The sequence below is a fragment of the Triplophysa rosa genome, linkage group LG21 (assembly GCF_024868665.1).
Source record: "Triplophysa rosa linkage group LG21, Trosa_1v2, whole genome shotgun sequence".
NCBI classification, from domain to species: domain Eukaryota; kingdom Metazoa; phylum Chordata; class Actinopteri; order Cypriniformes; family Nemacheilidae; genus Triplophysa; species Triplophysa rosa.
In genome coordinates this window covers 8,303,437-8,321,283 of record NC_079910.1, presented here as the reverse complement: position 1 = coordinate 8,321,283, position 17,847 = coordinate 8,303,437, and the positions used below count along the sequence as shown (strand labels likewise).

Here is a 17,847-nt window from a genome sequence, read left to right as displayed (position 1 = left end):
GTTTGAAATACAGGTATGGACAAAGTGAAAGACAAGTTATCCTCTTCATATCGTCGCTGTCCTTCTGAAACCTTTATTACTTTTTATTGGTTAGATATTTGCAAAACCCAGAGACAAACATAAAGGGTGACTACTAGTAATAATGATTAATGGCAAAACAAATAAATCACAAAATATGGAGATACAAGGCTTCAGAATGTTAAACTAACCATCTCTTACTACCTCAGACTAAAGCTACAAGCAAATACACAGTACTAATCATTTTACTTGCTATCTGGTGTATTCTGGCCACAAGGCCCTTGATATTCGAATAATCTCATATTCTTGATAATCTGTTTCTTTACTGTTTGATGAGATATTTTGATCATCCAACACAATCTCGCAGCAATTTTTCGAAATAGCTAATTTGTACGATTTAAATTGGAAATTTTTAGTGTTTGATTTTGGCCCAGTGATGGTAAGGTTTAGGTTTGGGCGGGGTTTCAGCATTGCATTTTTCTACTAATCGTACATTTTTGTACTATTCACACAAGTACAAGCCACTTCATAAAATAGTTACGAATTCCTGTGAGATCCGGCTGGAACATCTGTAGTAAAAACAAGTCACCTTGACAACCTGCAATTCTCGCCAGCCCAAGAGAAGCTGAGTCATGAGTGAATTTTGACATTCTCTTTAATATTGTGTAATACTTTTTTCTTAAAATACAGTCTTTTCTGAGGTAGACCATTACAGTTCAAGAACATTATCATTTTTAAAACAGACATCAAAAAAGACATGAAATAAATATTTTCATGTACAATATGCTGCAAAAATGAGGTAGAAATGGTTACAGAAAATGTACAAGAACAAGATCCAAGAACGAAGTTACTGTACTAACAGATTCAAAACAGCTAATAAATGCCAATTTTGTTGGACAAACTGCTCAGCATCAATGAGCAAAATCAGTATTATCCCTTCAAATGCTATTCAAATAAATCCAGTGATACATCTCAGTTTTCGTGAGCAGGAATAGGTGCTGAATTTTGACATCTACACTAGAGATGTTTTTGTGCTCTATGGATGTCCCTGTGTCTGCTAGGTTGTGTAGTTTCTTCGGCACAGATCAATACGTGCTCCTGGGGTCATTCTGATTGACCCGTGTGGCATGAGTGAAGCCACCAGCTGTACTTGAAGAAGCGAACAGTGCTATAGGGTTACTGGACATCAATCAGTCAATCAGTCAATCAGATATGGCTTCTCCAAAACACAGTGGTGAGATAGAAGAGCGGGGGATGGAAGCTGAGCTCACCACATGGCTGTACAGGGCCCGCAACCGGAGGACAAACCATTGTGCCGAGAGCATAGGGTGGAGGGCTAAGAAGGAAACATGGGGCTTTACCATCAACAAACTACACAAGCTATAGATAATACAGATCAACTCAGTTATCTTAAATGTGATGTCATGCATTTCAAAGACATTGATGTTATGAAATAAAGCTGAAATTGTGCTAGTACCTTGGGCGTACCTTTTAGACAAAAATGCTGAAAATGTTTTGGTACAGGGTTCTCCATTTGGATTGTCGGCATGATGAGTGTGTTTACAATTGGTATGCATTACACATGATGGTGTATCAAGATTTATACGATTTATGATTAGACATGATTAGCTGCCAATTACATAAAAACATTCACATTTTGATCTTTGGGTTGCGTCTCATTTAGGTCATTTTAAAAGGACATCGCAAAGCCCTTCAATACATATCTGTGAATTTCAAACATCAGAGCATGTTGCAATATGCTTCGTACCTTTAGATGGGTTGGGTAAAAACAGTTTGTCCAACAAAATAAAACATCTGGTCTGCCATCTACATAAACACTGCATGAAGACAATCATCACTCCATCAAAATCTACATCAAAAATAAAGGATAAGGGAAAATGTTTTCATAGAGAGTTAAAAACATGGATTAATGGCATCAGATATTCTCTGAAATACCTGAATTACATTCATTATTTGTCTTTGTAGCATTTTCAAGTTTCGCCTACGAGGTAACAGCACAGATGCAGTGTGTGTACAAGTCTGTGTCAGATCTGATGCTCACCTCCAACCTCAATACTTACTACTAAGACCCTAAGATTACATACATTCTTTAGTTATCATTTCTGAGGTAAAGAAATTCTTCCTGAGTATTTCAAACAAGACTACATATACTAAGAACAAAAAACTGAGTAAATCAGAAGAGAGAAAACAGTCAATCATGGACCCACGCTTGTCTTTGTGTTTGAGGGTCCTGAGCGCCCAAAAAAATCTGAGATTGTGAGGAATGTGAGTGGATGCTTAGTTTTGATTTGTATTGGAAAATATGTTGAAGAACATGGTACATATTACCTTTAGCAAACTATTTTTATACAGAAGTGTGCCAACATTATCAGTCTGTCTTTTTCACTTGTCTGACTTGTTATGGATTAGAATTTTAATACTTTTTGGGTAGCAATGTATACTCTTTTGGTAAAATGGCCGTGTTTTGACAAAGTGCACAAGATAAGACTACGGCCTAACAATCAACTTTGTAAAATACTGTTGCTTTCTTTTCTAGAGGTTGCATAACAGTAGATACCTTTTGGTGAATGCTGTGACTTGGGAAATAAAATGTTGGTGAGAATTTTTGGTAAAAACAAAGATTTTTGATATATCCTCAGCCCTTCGACACCTTAAAAAAGCCTTTTAAGTAAATCAATGCAAAAGATACAACATCACTGGAGTTGACTGTCAATAAATAGGATCCTGAGAGTTGCGATAAATGTGGGTATTTTTCAGGAAAAGTCAAGTTATCTATAACCTCCAGGTTTAGTCCAGGATCAAGGCTGATTGGAATTCTAACGAAATTCCAAAATATAATTCAGACTTTGTGTCAGATAAGCCAAGCAACTAATAAATGCCCCTTCAAGAAAGGCCTAATATTTCATTTCTTTGGGAAAAAATAAAGTATATGTATATTTATAGAAAAACAACACACCATGGCATGTTTCCTAGATTAAATGCATTCAAAATGTCTCCCTATCATAAACCAAATAATTTCTCAACAAATCCCACTCTTTTGGCTGCAACAAGTAGTTAAAAACAAAACATTAAGCAGTCCCCAACCAGTGGTTGACCAGTCTCTCAGTGGCTATAAACTTTGCTCCACTCCATACAAGTGTCCAGTTCTTTGGGGGTGCTATGAGGGCGTACCTTGCAGAAAGCATTTTCAAAGTCTTGGAAGGCGGGGGAAGAGAGCGACGCAGGGAGTCCGTGTAGAGGCACAGGTGTGGAGGCAGAAGCTGATGCCAGGGCCTGCTGGCAGAGCTGCAGGAGCTCCCAGACCGAGAAGCCTTCAGAGCGTTGCAGTACAGCTGACATCTCCCGTTCGCTCAGATTGCAGCCTTGGGGCGCCATCGCCTGCAGAAGCACCTGCCTGCGTGTGCTACCGTCTGGCAGGCCAATGTGGTACCGCTTGGAGAAGCAACGCAGAAGCGAATCTTTGATCAAGTCAGGCCGTCTTGTTGAACACACCACTAGAACCAAGCTGTTCTGACCATGCTGAATCTTCTCTAATTGGGCCTGAAGTTGCTGTCTGAGCCCTTCCTCCTCAATGGCCTCCACCTCGCTCAGCAGCACCACAGCGGGGTGACGGGTCACTGCCACTGAGAACAGTGTAACCAAAAGTTGCTCTGCCTCTCCTTTCAGTTTGGAGGCCAATGTAGCACCACTCAGTCTGTAAAAGGCAGCGCCCAACTGAGATGCCAAGGATCGTGTCAGTGTGGTTTTTCCCCCTCTCTGTGGGCCGAACAGCAAGACGGTTTTGGGTGGGCGGATGCCAGGGTTGGGCCGTAAGACGGGCCACAGCAGATCTTCCTCGATTGCGGCTTTGATGTGACCGTTTCCAGCCAGTTCACTCCAGAGTAGAGGCGGGCTGCAATCCTGAAGCTCCCTGCTTACCAGATCAAGCATACGGGGCTCCATGCTTTTCAGAGGATCGGAGCGTTTCTGAGAACGCTGCTGGGTGAAACCCTGCTCTGCACCTCCATTCTCACCTGTCATTGCTGCTGGAGGGCTATAGTCCCCTGCTGTGCCATATGGTGGTGAAACCAATGGTTTCAGGCCATTGTACTTTACTTCACCTCCTTCCAGGCTCGACTGCGATGATGGTTTGCTGGCCTTAAAGGCTTGATGATCTGCCTTGGTTGTTCCAAAGCCATTTCCATGGCACTCCGCTTTGTCAGCGACGCCGTAGGGAGAATCTCCCCCAGCTTTCATGGGGTCATAACTATATTTTCTATAGTGTGAGCCGTCTCCGTCTTCCTCTTCCAGGGTCATCTCAAATGCTTTCCTCTTCAGAGAGCCCCCAGGCTCCGAGCCCCCTAGACTGCTGTTCTGATATCCGTAGCTGCCTCCGACCACTGTGGGTCTTGAAGGAAGTGGAGAGGGGGCAGCTATGCCAGAGGCGATATAAGGAGCTGGTGGGTGGGTGTAGCTAGGAGTCAGGCCAGTCTGGTGTGGGTAGGTGCTGGGGGGGTAGTTGTATACAGGGGCAGAAGGCGTATAACTGGGAAGAAGCGAGGGGTTAGGCTGAAGGGTGTGAAGCGAGGCTGGTGGAAGTGCTGAGCTGGGTTGGGGACAGTACCCTGATGAGAGGTAGGTGCCGTTGTAACTGGGGGGGTAGTCACTGGAATGGGGGCCACTGCAGGAGCTGCTCCCACTGTAGCCTGAATCCGACAGGTTGCTGTTAACCGTTGACACGTTGCCTGAACCTGGGGGACCTGCTGATGTGGCAACCTTCGGCCCTGTCAGACCATCATGGGAGGAAGGAGGCACCAAAGGATACGCCCCGTCAGTGCTGTGAGTGAGAGGCCAAGGTTCCAGTTCAGTTTTCGGGCCTCCGTTTAGAGCCCCAAAGGCCACGGGCTCAGGGTATGCACTCACGGCAGGGCGCTCATATGGCGAGTCTAGCATGCCGGAGTATTTCTCAGCATAGCGCTTCAGCAGGTTGGAGGCAGTAAGGGCTGATATGTCGTCATTGGCCCAGGCGTAGCTGTAGGAGCCGCGGTTGCGACTGGGGTACAGGTCAGTCTTGTGGGCGGGGGATGAAGTGGTAGAGGACACGTCCAAATGCTGCTCAGGCCACTGGCTCAGGGTCTGGGCGTGCTCCGGGTTCCAGTGCATCTTCAAAAGGCCTGCCAAAGACAATAATGTGTTAGTATATTCAGGAACTCATAACCACCGTACAAACCCAAAACTGAATATCGATTCGATATTTTCATATCACATCACAGGATCGTCTAAGAGTCCCAATTTTACCCATATATCAATATTTTTTAACAAAACATGTTTTGCTTTTTCTATGGCAGCCAGAGATGCATACTATTGTTTTTCCCTTTTTAACAGTTACAACCACAGTAAGCATTCATAACTAAGCTAAATACATGTGCACCTTATTTTTGGTTGCTATTTTGCTTGGCTGAGAGACTGCGTTGTTTGCATACATGCTGACAGAGCCTTCTTTTTCTTGTAGTAAGTATAAAAGAAGCAGCCTGTGAATCTGCTCCTTTCAACCGCTCAGCCACACAGCAGCCTTGTGTTGCCATCTGCAGCACTCCCAGAGGAGAAACTGTTATCACCCTGTGTATGTTTTCCTCAATACATCCCCTCCCACCACCACAGTCCATCCACAAAGCATCTCTCCAAAAGCCCTCTGTGGCCAGCTTGACAGAGGGAGGGAAAGAGAAAGAGAAGGAGGAACACAGGAGGAGAGGGAGGGGATGATGTGGGGAAAAGAGGGGGGGGGGTTGGGACGGGTGGACGGAATAGTTGCGCTATTCATTGACCACTTCCCATGAAGCATTGGGAGTGTGGAATGCCCATTCCTCTCCAGCACGGCTCTCTTCATTAATTATGCTGGCCTAATGCAGAGGGGATGAAAGAGATCTTAATGCACACGCGAAGAAAGGTTATTATAGTTTATTAAAACTATTCAATTAAAGTTATTAAATTAAAGTTTGGAATAAATATTATTTGGAAACTTAAACTAAATGAAAATGAGATACATTGACTCAGGAATAAACTAAAATAAGTTTGAGGTACTAAAATTTATAACTGTAAATAAATAAATAAACAATAATAAAATAAATACTAATAAATAATCAATTTTTAGAAATAAATTCTAATAAATAATTTATTTAAAAATATATATTTTTAATAGTTAAATAATAATTAAATTCTAATTAATTATTATTTAGCAACATAAAAATGAAAATCAAATAACTAAATATTAAAATAACAAAAGCACATAACAAAATTACTAAAACTAACATAAAAACTAAAAAATATAAAAATAAAATCTATTTCAAAATTATAATAAAATTGCAATAAGACTGAAAACAATAACTCTTGAAAAAAGGAAAAATAAAGTTAGTTTGTTTTTTAGGATCCAGCTTCTACCCTAGTGTTTTGTTATTTATAAAATAAATAAATAAAATCAAAAATAAACTCTTTCTAGCATTTCCAGCTTTAAATAATGAAACAGACGGGAAAAGTTCAACATTTATTTTAAATTTAAGAAAAAATAGGAATATTAAAAATATCAATTATAAACCTCACCAAAAAGAATCAAAATCTTTCAATGAGTAAAAATGTTAAATTGAGGGTATGCGCTATTTTGGCATTTTCTCAATACTTTGCCATGTGTATTTCTTGTTTGATCTTGCATTACACAGAATAGAGAATGCCTTTAAACCAGCCATTTCATGAGGGTTTTCCCAACAGCTCCTTCCAGAGGAATTAGCTTGAAATTCCTCACATAGCTTGGCATTATTGAACTGTCAGGAATCAGCCTGGGGTGGGTGCTATGGGGAAAAATAGTAAAGAAATAAACCATAAATATTCATCTCAGGCTGCAATATGAAGAGAAAGTGATGTTTCATTATTCACGTTTGTGAATAGCATGCTGCTGGTTTATTGCCTATAACTTTAGTCCTGTATACTATGTTCCTTGCTCTTTTTCTCCCAAAAACTTGCCCCACCCCCCTTTGTGTGCTTTTTCCGTTTCTTAAGGTCCCCCCTCCCATTGCCACAGCTTCCCATGTGTGTCTTCAGATTACGCCTGCTATTTATTCCAAAAGATCACACAAACAGACCAGATGGCACATTGGATAACAATGTCCTTCATATTTAAATCCAAAACTTCAAGTCCTGCACGTCCAAACTATTGCTTCTACTCGTCATACTGATTTTTAATATACTACAAAGCAAAAAAAAAACACACAGGTAAAGTTCCTATATTCTTGTACCTTATCTGGTATATAGCTCGCAATGTTAAGGTCATAGGTTCGATGCCCATAGAAAATACTATTGTTCACAAAAGCATTTGCCCGAAGTATAAATATAAAGTTATGGGTCAACGTCCAGTCAATAGGAACAGTGTCCAGCAGGATATTCTCATCTGCTAGCTGGTTTGTGAAGTGCTGTAAGGAGCCAAATAATGAGGCCAGTGTGTGACTAAGATGGATGGCAGCCCAGGGGATCTCATAAAAACTGCAGCGGGTAGAAAAGGAGGAGGGGGAGTGGACAGCAGGCGCTCCGGCCATCATGTGTGTGCATGTGCATGCACTCGCACGAGTGTGCGTGAGAGGACGGGGCTTGACATTAGGGAACTCATTCAGGCGGGCAAAACTGCTGTCCACTTCATCAATATGCATGAGCATGTGTACAGCAGCACATATGGGAAAAGCTATTGTCCTAACTGGACATGGAAGTGCCTTTGGGTCAGGCTGTTCCTGAAGTCAAGGATAAGAACTATTCACAGGGAACAGTTGACGTTTTATAATGTTGCTCTTTTATGTTCTGCTCCCCAGCCAAAAGCGATACTCATTAACATAAATTCAATGGCAGATGAGCCGGTCTGCAATTAGATCCGCATCTCAGCAGGGATTCTTTAATAAATGAGATGTGATTTAATCGTGTATCTATTTAAGTCACTATAGTTGTGGAGTTTAACTCATTCTGGGCATGTCTGGGGTCCAAACTCAGAACTCTCAATAATCAGAAAATAGACATTTAAAAAAAATCTAATTTGAAGGAATAGTTCACCCAAAAAAGGGTCCCCCACAATACTATGGTCAAGTCAATGGGGAGCATTTTTGGGTGAACTATTCCTTAAATTCTGAAAATGTATTTTTTGATTAAAAAATGATCATTTTTTTCGCATCCTAATAAATTTATTTGAGCTTCTTGAATGTAACCACCGACTTTTAAGTTTTCAATAAACTTTTCATGATGAGAATAACTAAATGAAACCTCGGAATTGTGACACCCAAGCAAATACAGTACCTGATATTGTTTTTGAACCAGTTATAAAATGTTTTGATCATTTTGAACCATAAATCAAGCATTTTACATCATAAAAAAATATATATAATAATTAAATTAAAAATATTAAGTATTTAAGATTCTGAAATATTGTCTAAGTTACTAATCAAATAAAACATGCTCCTCTTTCAAAGACCCTCTTTGAAGCATTTTGATATATTTCTGAAACATTTTCAAATCATGCTGGCATAGCATGAATCCTCAGGTTATACACAGACTTGTGAAGTCCATACCGCTCATGTACACGCTGTGAACACATGTACACACTCAAGCAAATGAGGGACATAGCAAAAAAACTTTAATTGATCTGTTTTGTAAAAAAAGCATTTTCGCTATCACTATACCTACAATCTAGTAACAAATGACCAATTCTAATCGCAGAGAGGCTGGTGTAAACAGAGGCGTTCTGAATAAATTAAGAAAAGAATGGCCCTCTAAACAAAACTTCATTGTCTGCATCGGGCTCATGGCCATTTCATTGATGAGTGGTTTGTAGTGGCGACTCCGTGAGGGTCCGAGGCTGGCAGGGAGACAGATGTTTCCACTGGTCGCCTTACTGTCTGTGCAGCCATTGTTGGGCGGCCCAGTCAGCAGACGTCCTCCTGGCCTGACAATCCTGTTGGTCCTGAGACAAAAGCTGAGGGATCCTATTGTCCGAGGCTTGCCTAATTATGGAAATCTTATTAATCTATTCAGCAGCAGTGCACTGACAGCCTTTGTGCCGTCCTGGGATTTATTGAGGGACTTTTAGTGATTCTGTGTGTTCTATCTTGATATTTTGAGAATGTATGCCGAAGGATGGCCGGTTTGCCACCAAATAAGATGCCTGTGGGATTCTAAGTAATCAGTTCACAGATTTTATTCTTCTGAGGTTTGTTTCGTTTAACTATACAATAGCGAAGTCTAGTGAAGTTTTTAAATCCAACAATGCAACAAATCACCAAAAAAGCAACCTAATTATTACATCTCACATTAAAACCAATTAGTCAACAACTAGTCAATGTTGAAAATATGTAGCTTGCACACTTCTTCTACTCTAAGAATCACCATTTCGACATCATAACATTGGTTTCTGAATGTAAATATCAGGCTTACAGAAATATTAGTTGCGATCTAACACATGCAGTCTGCCAGAGCAGAAGGTCTTGCAATGTGAGAGCAGCGGACCAAGCTCGGCTGCCAAAGGATGCTCAGCGTCTCACAGCTCCCTAGGGGTCCGTGTGCACTTTCAGGCCGCGTTACTTTTGTTTTCCTGCCCCGAGGAACAAAACCTACATGGATGCAACAAGCCTTCTGGGACACGGGGCCATTAAACCAAGCAGATTGCACAGGGGCCAGTTGTAAACAGAAGCAGGCTGAATCAATCCAATCAGGTATTATTGTGAGTACCCATTCCCTAAACCCCACACATAGATTTAAGTAGGTTTATCTACTTCAGACACCCCCCTCATCGGCAATTCCGCTATCAAATCCCACAGACGCCTTTAAAGAAAACCTCTGCATCTTCAGCTGGAGAAACAGCGCACAGCCACCCTAACACTTAAAATACTAGACAATTTTAAAAAGAAGCGATACAAAACAACCACTCTCACAATCCCTCAGTTTAGAGTTTTTGATTAATTACTGTCACTAAAATGTCAAAACAACTGACAAGAAGTTGAATGGATGCACAGTGAACATCCTGTTAAGAATTATGTTGGGAACCTTCAGCCCACGGTGCTGGTATGTGAGGAACTCCGTTTGAAGAACACACATGCCACAAAAGAAGGCTTCTTTCAAGAGAGAAGACGGAGAGGAAGAGAGAAAGATGAGAGACGGATAGAGAAGGTCTGGTTGAAAACAGAGCACCGAGAGGATTGTGTTTACATGAATTAATCACCTCGCTGAAGATAAGATGGCACCCGCCGTTCTAATTATCTGCTGATTTGTATTCCACACAAACATCTCGGAATCAATGCCATGAAAGACTGCAATAAGTCATGCAAGATGTAAAGCCTCTAGGATAGTTATTCAAAATCCATTTTTACGCTAGGTTCTAATGCAACACTATTTATTAGAATAATGGCTTCGTTTATAATCCAAAAATTTAGGGGGAACTAGCTTGAGCAAATATGAGCAGAAAAATATATTTTTAAAAAATTAGCATGAATTTGAAATTTTCCTAGAATATTGTATGCCTGCGTTTTGCTTTGATGACAGCATGCAAGTTTGCATGACTACTTCACTGTAAAAAACACCTAGTTAGACTTTATTTCAGAAGCTGACTTCAATTTTTAAGTTAAATCAAACTGGTTATATAAGTCACTTGAACTTAAATTATATTAAACTATATTAAAAATCTAGTTGCATTTCATATAACTTATAAAATTAAGTTGTAATTGGTTAAACTATATATATTTTTTGAGTCACTTTAATATAATTTACGTTCAAGCGACAGTTGACCCAAAAATAACAATTCTGTCTTCATTTACTCACCCTCAAGTGAGTAAATTATTTTTTTCTCTACCACAGTAGGAAAAACTGCTTTATAAATGTCTTTTTTCTGTTGAACACAACATAAGATATTTTGAAGAATGTAGGAAAGAAAACAGTTCTGGGGCACTTTTGACTACCATTGTAATTTGTCCTACTATGGTAGTCAATGGTGGCCAAGAAGAACTGAAGCATTCTTCCAAACATCTTTCTCTGTGGTCATCAGAACAAGGAAATGTATACAGATTTAAACAGTTGAACTGTTCCTTTAAAAAAAAGCAGCTTAACTAGGTGATTTTTTTAACAGTGGTCAAAAAACTCCATACATTTCATTAATGACTAAGAAATAGTGAATAATGTAAAGTAGAAATAAAATTAAATAAAAATGTCAAATCTTAAAACTTTGTTATAATTTGATTATATGTGGATGTGTGAACCCCTCTGTATTTATTTTCAATAAAGAACTTCAAAATAATCTTAATTCAATTTGAGCAAATGAATAAATAATAAAAATAAGGTCTCAGATGAAGGCAGACCAGCTCTCGTGCTTTAACATAATGAAGAAGCATGAGTGCTCCCTCAAACAACCATAATGCTGCATCTAACCGCTCATCATCACTCACAGGGCATGCATAATTGAGCATTACAAAGACAATTATTATAAATCTTTGCATTAGTTACAGCAGTGTGGTTAACATGATCGAGCTCTCTCTTTCTGCTCATTTACTCCCTTTTCAATAGCTTATAAAGCAGAAGAGGCGGAGGAGCCCTTATGAGTTTTCACACCTGCTCCTCAGTGCACCGCCAGACGCCGTGGCTCTTTTCAGGCGGCCCCCGTGGGGTCCCTAGAGGAAGAAACCTATCTACTAGAGTGGCAGTGAAGGATCTGATTTTCTCTCTATCCTCAGTTCAGAATTGTTCTCCATGTGAGGTGCACGCTTTAATCTCTCAGCGTTATTATTTTGCCTAAGGGACAGTCTAAGCATTGTCTTCTGTGGGTTCATGTTGATCATGGTCCTGTTTGCACACTACTGTAAATATTGTGTGTTGCACAGTGTGAAACGGTAACAGCATTTGTGCCAAAAGTATCACGTAATTCATTACTCGTGGAGGAAAGATGTTATCGTTTTGAATGTTTGTTAATAATATAAAATGATTTCCAAAAATCGCTTGTGGTCCATTAAAAAGTGTGAACTTTAAGCTTAGAGGAACCCACTGGCATATTGGAGTCTTGAATGAGTAGACGAGTAGTCTGGCAAGATGCTCATAATTTTAGAAACAACAACCCCACCCCCTGGCCGGCTAATTCTCGTCCACAAATAGCCAAATGCTCGGCACCCCCACCCGTGCAGGAAAAACAGGGTTCCTATTTTCTGTGGCCGTAGGCCAGGTTTGGGTCATTGTGTCCACTAATATATCAAAGAACAGCTGTCCTAAGGCTCGGTGATGACCAATCACCCCCTTCCATCTGTCTCTCCTACCCAATCTCTCCTCCATCCCCATCTTCCAATCTCTCTCGTCGCCCCCTCCCTCCTTCTCATCCACCCTGCCCCCTCACGGAGTTCCCTAACTGCGTTACGGTGCCCTCACTCAAATTCCCTGTCCGGTTTACTTAAAGATCCTACAAATGGTTTACAAATAGGACATCGAATTGGACTGATTTCCATCTTCGCACAAGGGTTTAGTCAAAAGACAACATTGTAATCTTTAAACTCACCCAAGCAAGGGTCTTAATTAGGACTGTGGAGAAAACCACGAACAGACCCAATGACAAGTCACTGGAGGGTTAGCTCGGCTCGTTGCTCAGAAGACCACACGCTTGACACCCAAAGCCCCAGAAGTCCCGGTCTTAATTGGAACCGTAATTGTGCCGGCAATGGGCCTAATGATCTGTCTTTAATGATGCTGAGATGATGAGCAAGGGCAGGGGGTACCTGGCAGAATGTGTATCTCTAACCCCCTTTTCCAATGAGCGCCATCTCGCTGACTGCATGGCGGGCTAATTAAAGCCAATTCACACCTGCCACTAATGACCCCCGTGCTCATTCACGCCAACACTTCAGCACCTTGGTGTTTACTCAAGGGCCCCATTGCCCCTTGCTTCTCTCATTAGAATAGATGTGTTGGATGCTCGTTGTTACATCGCTTCTTTGGAGGCATCCAGCGAGATCCTTTCCATAGACCGGACTCAAAGCCTTAATGAGTTAACGGATGTGTCTCCTTTATCGCTTGGGCCTTTAGTATAGAGAGTGAAAGAAATGAGGTCATAATGAAGAGAGAGGATGGGTCAGAGCTGGAATTGGGTCTGGCTATGCTTGTTTCTCTTGAAATAAGGAATATGTTGGGCAGCAGGGCCCCAAAGCAACAAGAGTTAGAGCACTCGTGGGCTCCTGGCCTGGGACTGATTTAAGGGTGCGTTTGAAGTGCAGATTACAGATTCTTTGCACCAAATCCCTCCAGGAGTATCCATGGCCCCAGGAATCTCTCTCAGATTTCCTTCAGGTCCGACTCAGCTTGTGGTCCCTACGTGCTCATCGGAGATCGTGCATAATTGTTTGTGGATGCAATGTGAGCACTTTACGGACAGACGATACCCAAATGCACACGTAAGTGTTGATGCGTGACTGTGCGAGCACAAAAATGCCTGTCATCTTAAGTCAAACATAAACACCGACGTCAGAAATGCTTGGACATTCTACAAAGAAAATTCCAGCATGGATGTGACACTGTTCACATATATACCATATGAGCTGACCTGCGTTCAGCTGATTCCAGAACAGAGGACTCGTGAGAGACAGAACCATAACTAAAGGACTATAGGGAACACAAGGAGTTTGCCAGGATGGGAGTTAAACAGGATGGATTTCCAACACTCTTGTGTGCTGTCCTAACATCACAATTTAACGTACAAGATTCATAATACACACTCACCAAGACACACAAAGTTTTTATCAAATAAAATAAATAAATGGATCAGTTCTAAATCCAAATGCATGTTGCAGCACTGGAAAATCAAGCTCTCTTACATTTGCCTATAAACCGAAAACGAAATAGTACGCACGCACACTGTTCAGATCCTCAAAGAATTCAGAATATTCTGCCAGGGCTTTGTGACAATTTTAGAAATAAAGTGTGCAAATAGAGACTGAGCAGACATAAAAATATTTTACATTTTTGGTTTACAATTTTCAAGAGTAGTAACTTTCAATTTGAGTTAAAATATATGAGTTATAATATAATGGCAATTAATTAATAAATTAAATCTTTAATAAATATCTTTAAGAAAAGTAAAAGCACATTAACAGCCATTACGGTCATGTCACTTCAGGCAAATGCTTCTAAAAAATGCGCTAGACAGAAAAACTAAATTGGCATGTCTTGACATAAACCGTCATTTGAGTTCCAATACAAAATACTTCTTTGTACTTCGTACTTCTGAGGAATGTTTGACTGAACATCAGAGGAACCTTCGGCTGACTTCTAAGCAACATCATCAGTATTGATTAGAAAAGATAACCATCTCCCCTCGGTCAAATTTATTTTTCATCACGACCTAAAACTACACACACATTTAGAGCTGGAGACTATTCGCAATACAAAAGGAATTTATCAAAACAAACACTGAAAGTAATTCTATTGGCGCACATAACAATAGTCTTATAAATGGAATTATAACACCATATTACACTTCAATGGTTGAAGCAACAACCTAGCAAGCCAACTTAAAAGTATTCAAACCGGCGACTCATTAATACATGATTACATCTCAAATTGAGGTGACTTGGTCCTTTAGTTTGATTTCCCTCCCTCTTTTCATGTAACTGTCATGGCTATAAAGCCCAGAGAAGAAGAGCTAAAGAGGGGAGAAAAGGCATCTCTTCAGGCAGAACTGGGGGAAGAAACCTCATGCTGGCCCGCAAACAATGCTGTTTTCGAGAGGGCCAGCACAGAGCTCAAATGAAGCCTGGCAGGGGGGTTAGCAAGGGGGCTAAAACTGGACACGTCAGTTATTAGGTCAGTCGAGAGGGGGGTGGAGGTGAAGCCGAAGAGAAAGACAGATAGAGGAAGCAACTGTGAGCTGAACACTGGTGGGGTAATGCTGGTAGTCGTGGTGAGATGAAATTGTCAGACAACTTACCCCCCTCCCAATATATACCCATCCTTTTCCCTTAAAAAAAAAACATAAAAAAAACCATTACATTCTTCCGTCACAGGTTTAGCAGGACATAATGAAAGTAAATGATATTTTATGACTTGGAATATAAGTCACTTTAATGAAGAAAAAAGTTAAATTTTAAAAGTGTGACATTACATTTGAGTGTGCAAATGAATAAACTGTCCCTTTAAAACACGAAGATGCAGTAAAAAAACATGACAATTAGTTTGACACACTGTCAAGTGTGTCATTACTAAAACAGGTTTACCAACAAAACAGATACTTCAGTAATTGGAGCTATAGGGTAATTTTCCTATTAGTCCACCAAGTTGACAAGTTGTATATATTGCATATATTTTGAGGCCAAAAATGTGGTTAAACTTACTATAGGGAACAATAGGACTCAGCATTCTGCGGACCTGGTCTCGATTATGGCGACAGTTCTGCAGGGAAATCCAGGTTAGCGTCTGTACGGCTGTAGTCCATCATTCACTTGAACTCACATTGGGACTCTGTATAAAATCTATTCCTGAAAAATAAAAAGGGTTTATCAGGGGTGAACGTTCATCATATACACTACATTGTATAATCCCCCTGATCATTTGTATCTGTAAACAAAAGTTGCATGAATTCAACAAGCCTGCAACCCATAATCAAGAGCTCCTAAGCCGTCATCTCAATTTTGGACAAGAGTGAAACAGTCACGGACACAAGAACTCTCTCTGTGGGCTGAACACACACAGGGGTATTCATTAAGAGCCTGCACATAGGCATTAAGCTGATTGTATGGCTGTGTCCAGCTTCTAAAGAGGGCTTTCTAAACCCCTTGACAAAAAGCACCACACATACCATAGCTTCTCTCCTCGCCTCATAACCGCAGCGGCGAGCATGCTTTCACAAAATTAAGCTCATTTTATCCCCAATCACTCCTGCTTTAATTAGCTCACTTTTTTCTATGGCAGATGTAAAATGTACAATCAAAATGTGCTTTATGAAACATCTTTGCAATTTAATATTAGCTATATATATATTTATATATATTTATAAAATCATAAAGATGATTAAAATGTTTTTAATCAGTTGACCTTTTTGGTAGTGAAATAACCTAAAAAAAACTGGACAAAAACACTCACATTCAAAGTCAATTAAAATAAAGCACATTAGTGATAAAAAGTATTTTTTCTTTCAATAAAAACATCAAAAACAACTAATGGAAAGTAGTTAATTAAAATAAATTAGTTAAATACGGAGCATGAACAATTGGAATGGTTTGTCAGAAAGCAAAACATAATTTCCTCTCGAGTGAGCGTGCAGAGAAGCTCACACATGAATGAAAAATATTACATAATAACGTTAGGCAAACAGTGTGCCGTCCAAGCGCTGCTTTTGAGAAATTGAAACTTAATTCTGACAAAAATGTATTTATGTCATAAACCTCTTTCAAAAATTTTTTTGTGAATGTGTAAATATTATTTTTATACCAGTCTACAGATTTAATGGTCAATTTAACAAATATGCCAGTAAATAAAAACACCACAAAATACACAACACAATTACAAAAACTGTGGTTAAATGTAGTGAATTTTCTGTAGATGTACACATACATGTTTTACCACAAAAAGTAGAAATTGTGGGAAACTTGTATCAAATTCGTGACACACCTCAGCAACAGACAGTTAAGAAAATATCCAAAATCTTATTCCTCAAAAAAAATGTGCACACTGTTAAGCTATAACACAGGAGATTTTACATGCTCACAGACTGAAACACTATCCTAAACCAACAACCTCGAAACTTGCTCAGAATGAAGGCTGACACATTATACAAACCCAATTCTGTACACAAGTATCCAAACATCAACAGAATTCACACCAAGTCATACACTTTAAAAAACACCTGCATGCACAAGAGAGAGTGCACAAGAATCTGTTTCACATTAAAGCAGAAAAGTTGTAATGAAACGGTGCAGAAGAGTTCAAACTATCAGGAGGAACAGTGGAAGGTGCAATTCAGGACTAAGACAGGGTGAATCATTTACAGACAACAGAAACACTAAATAGAAAAGGTTGCAGTTTAATATCAAGATGCAGTTACCTTCTCATGCCTGCATTTCTTCATTTGATTCAAAACCAGTTAGATAATCCCTGGAGCAGACAGGCTAGTGTGTGCAGTACTATGCTTTTTTCCACATATGGGACACACTCAACTCTCTCTCTTCCCCTCTCTTCCCCTCTCTCTCTCTCTCTCTCTCTCTCTCTCTCTCTCTCTCTCTCTCTTTCCCTCCCAACCAGTGACAACAGAGTACACACACACAATTACCCTCCCCCACCTTTCCCATCCCCCCTCTCTTTCTCTCTCTACCTCTCGCTCTTTTTTTGTTAAAACTATTTAAGCAGAGAGCAAGAGAGAGGACAGAGAGAGAGAACGGTGCTATAGGGTGGGGGCAGCTGGCCAATCATACTTGGAGTTTGGGCTTGTATTCTTTTTCAGAGAGAGAGAGAGAGAGAGAGAGAGAGAGAGAGAGAGAGAGAGAGAGAGAGGTAGTTTTTGGGAAAGAGGCTGAGCTAGTCCCTGAGGGAATTATCGTAATGGTGTTTATTTTAGCCAAAATGCTAAAATTACTCCTCTGATTAAAAATACCGGTTGGCTCAAGCTTGTGAGAACATCAGGTATTATGCTTCTAATTGACACTGAAACAATAATCACTATACAATATAGTATTCAATATGTATAAAAAATACAGATCTGTGGTAAACATAATATCAGAAAATATGATGTTGTCTTTAAAGGGGTCGTATGACATGGCTAAAACGAATATTATCGTTTGTTTTAGATGT

General features: G+C 40.1%; 1 protein-coding gene across 4 annotated transcripts in view; it reads right to left on the bottom strand.

Moving 5' to 3' along the window:
• Positions 1-691: 691 nt before the first annotated feature.
• The window catches only part of fignl2 (fidgetin like 2), a 28,854-nt gene continuing 11,698 nt past the window's right edge, over positions 692-17,847 (bottom strand). Inside the window, exons 1-4 of one of the 4 annotated variants that reach the window (XM_057319997.1) lie at positions 17,105-17,285; positions 15,396-15,539; positions 14,993-15,022; positions 692-5,192 (exon numbers count right to left, since the gene is read on the bottom strand). In XM_057319997.1, the coding sequence (XP_057175980.1) occupies positions 3,142-5,192; positions 14,993-15,022; positions 15,396-15,420 (2,106 nt within the window). In that variant the 5' untranslated portion in view covers positions 15,421-15,539; positions 17,105-17,285 and the 3' untranslated portion in view covers positions 692-3,141. Of the gene's footprint in view, positions 5,193-5,449; positions 6,012-14,992; positions 15,023-15,395; positions 15,540-17,104; positions 17,286-17,847 lie in introns of those variants that run through there. The other 3 variants (XM_057319998.1, XM_057319999.1, XM_057320000.1) reach the window with 3 other exon arrangements.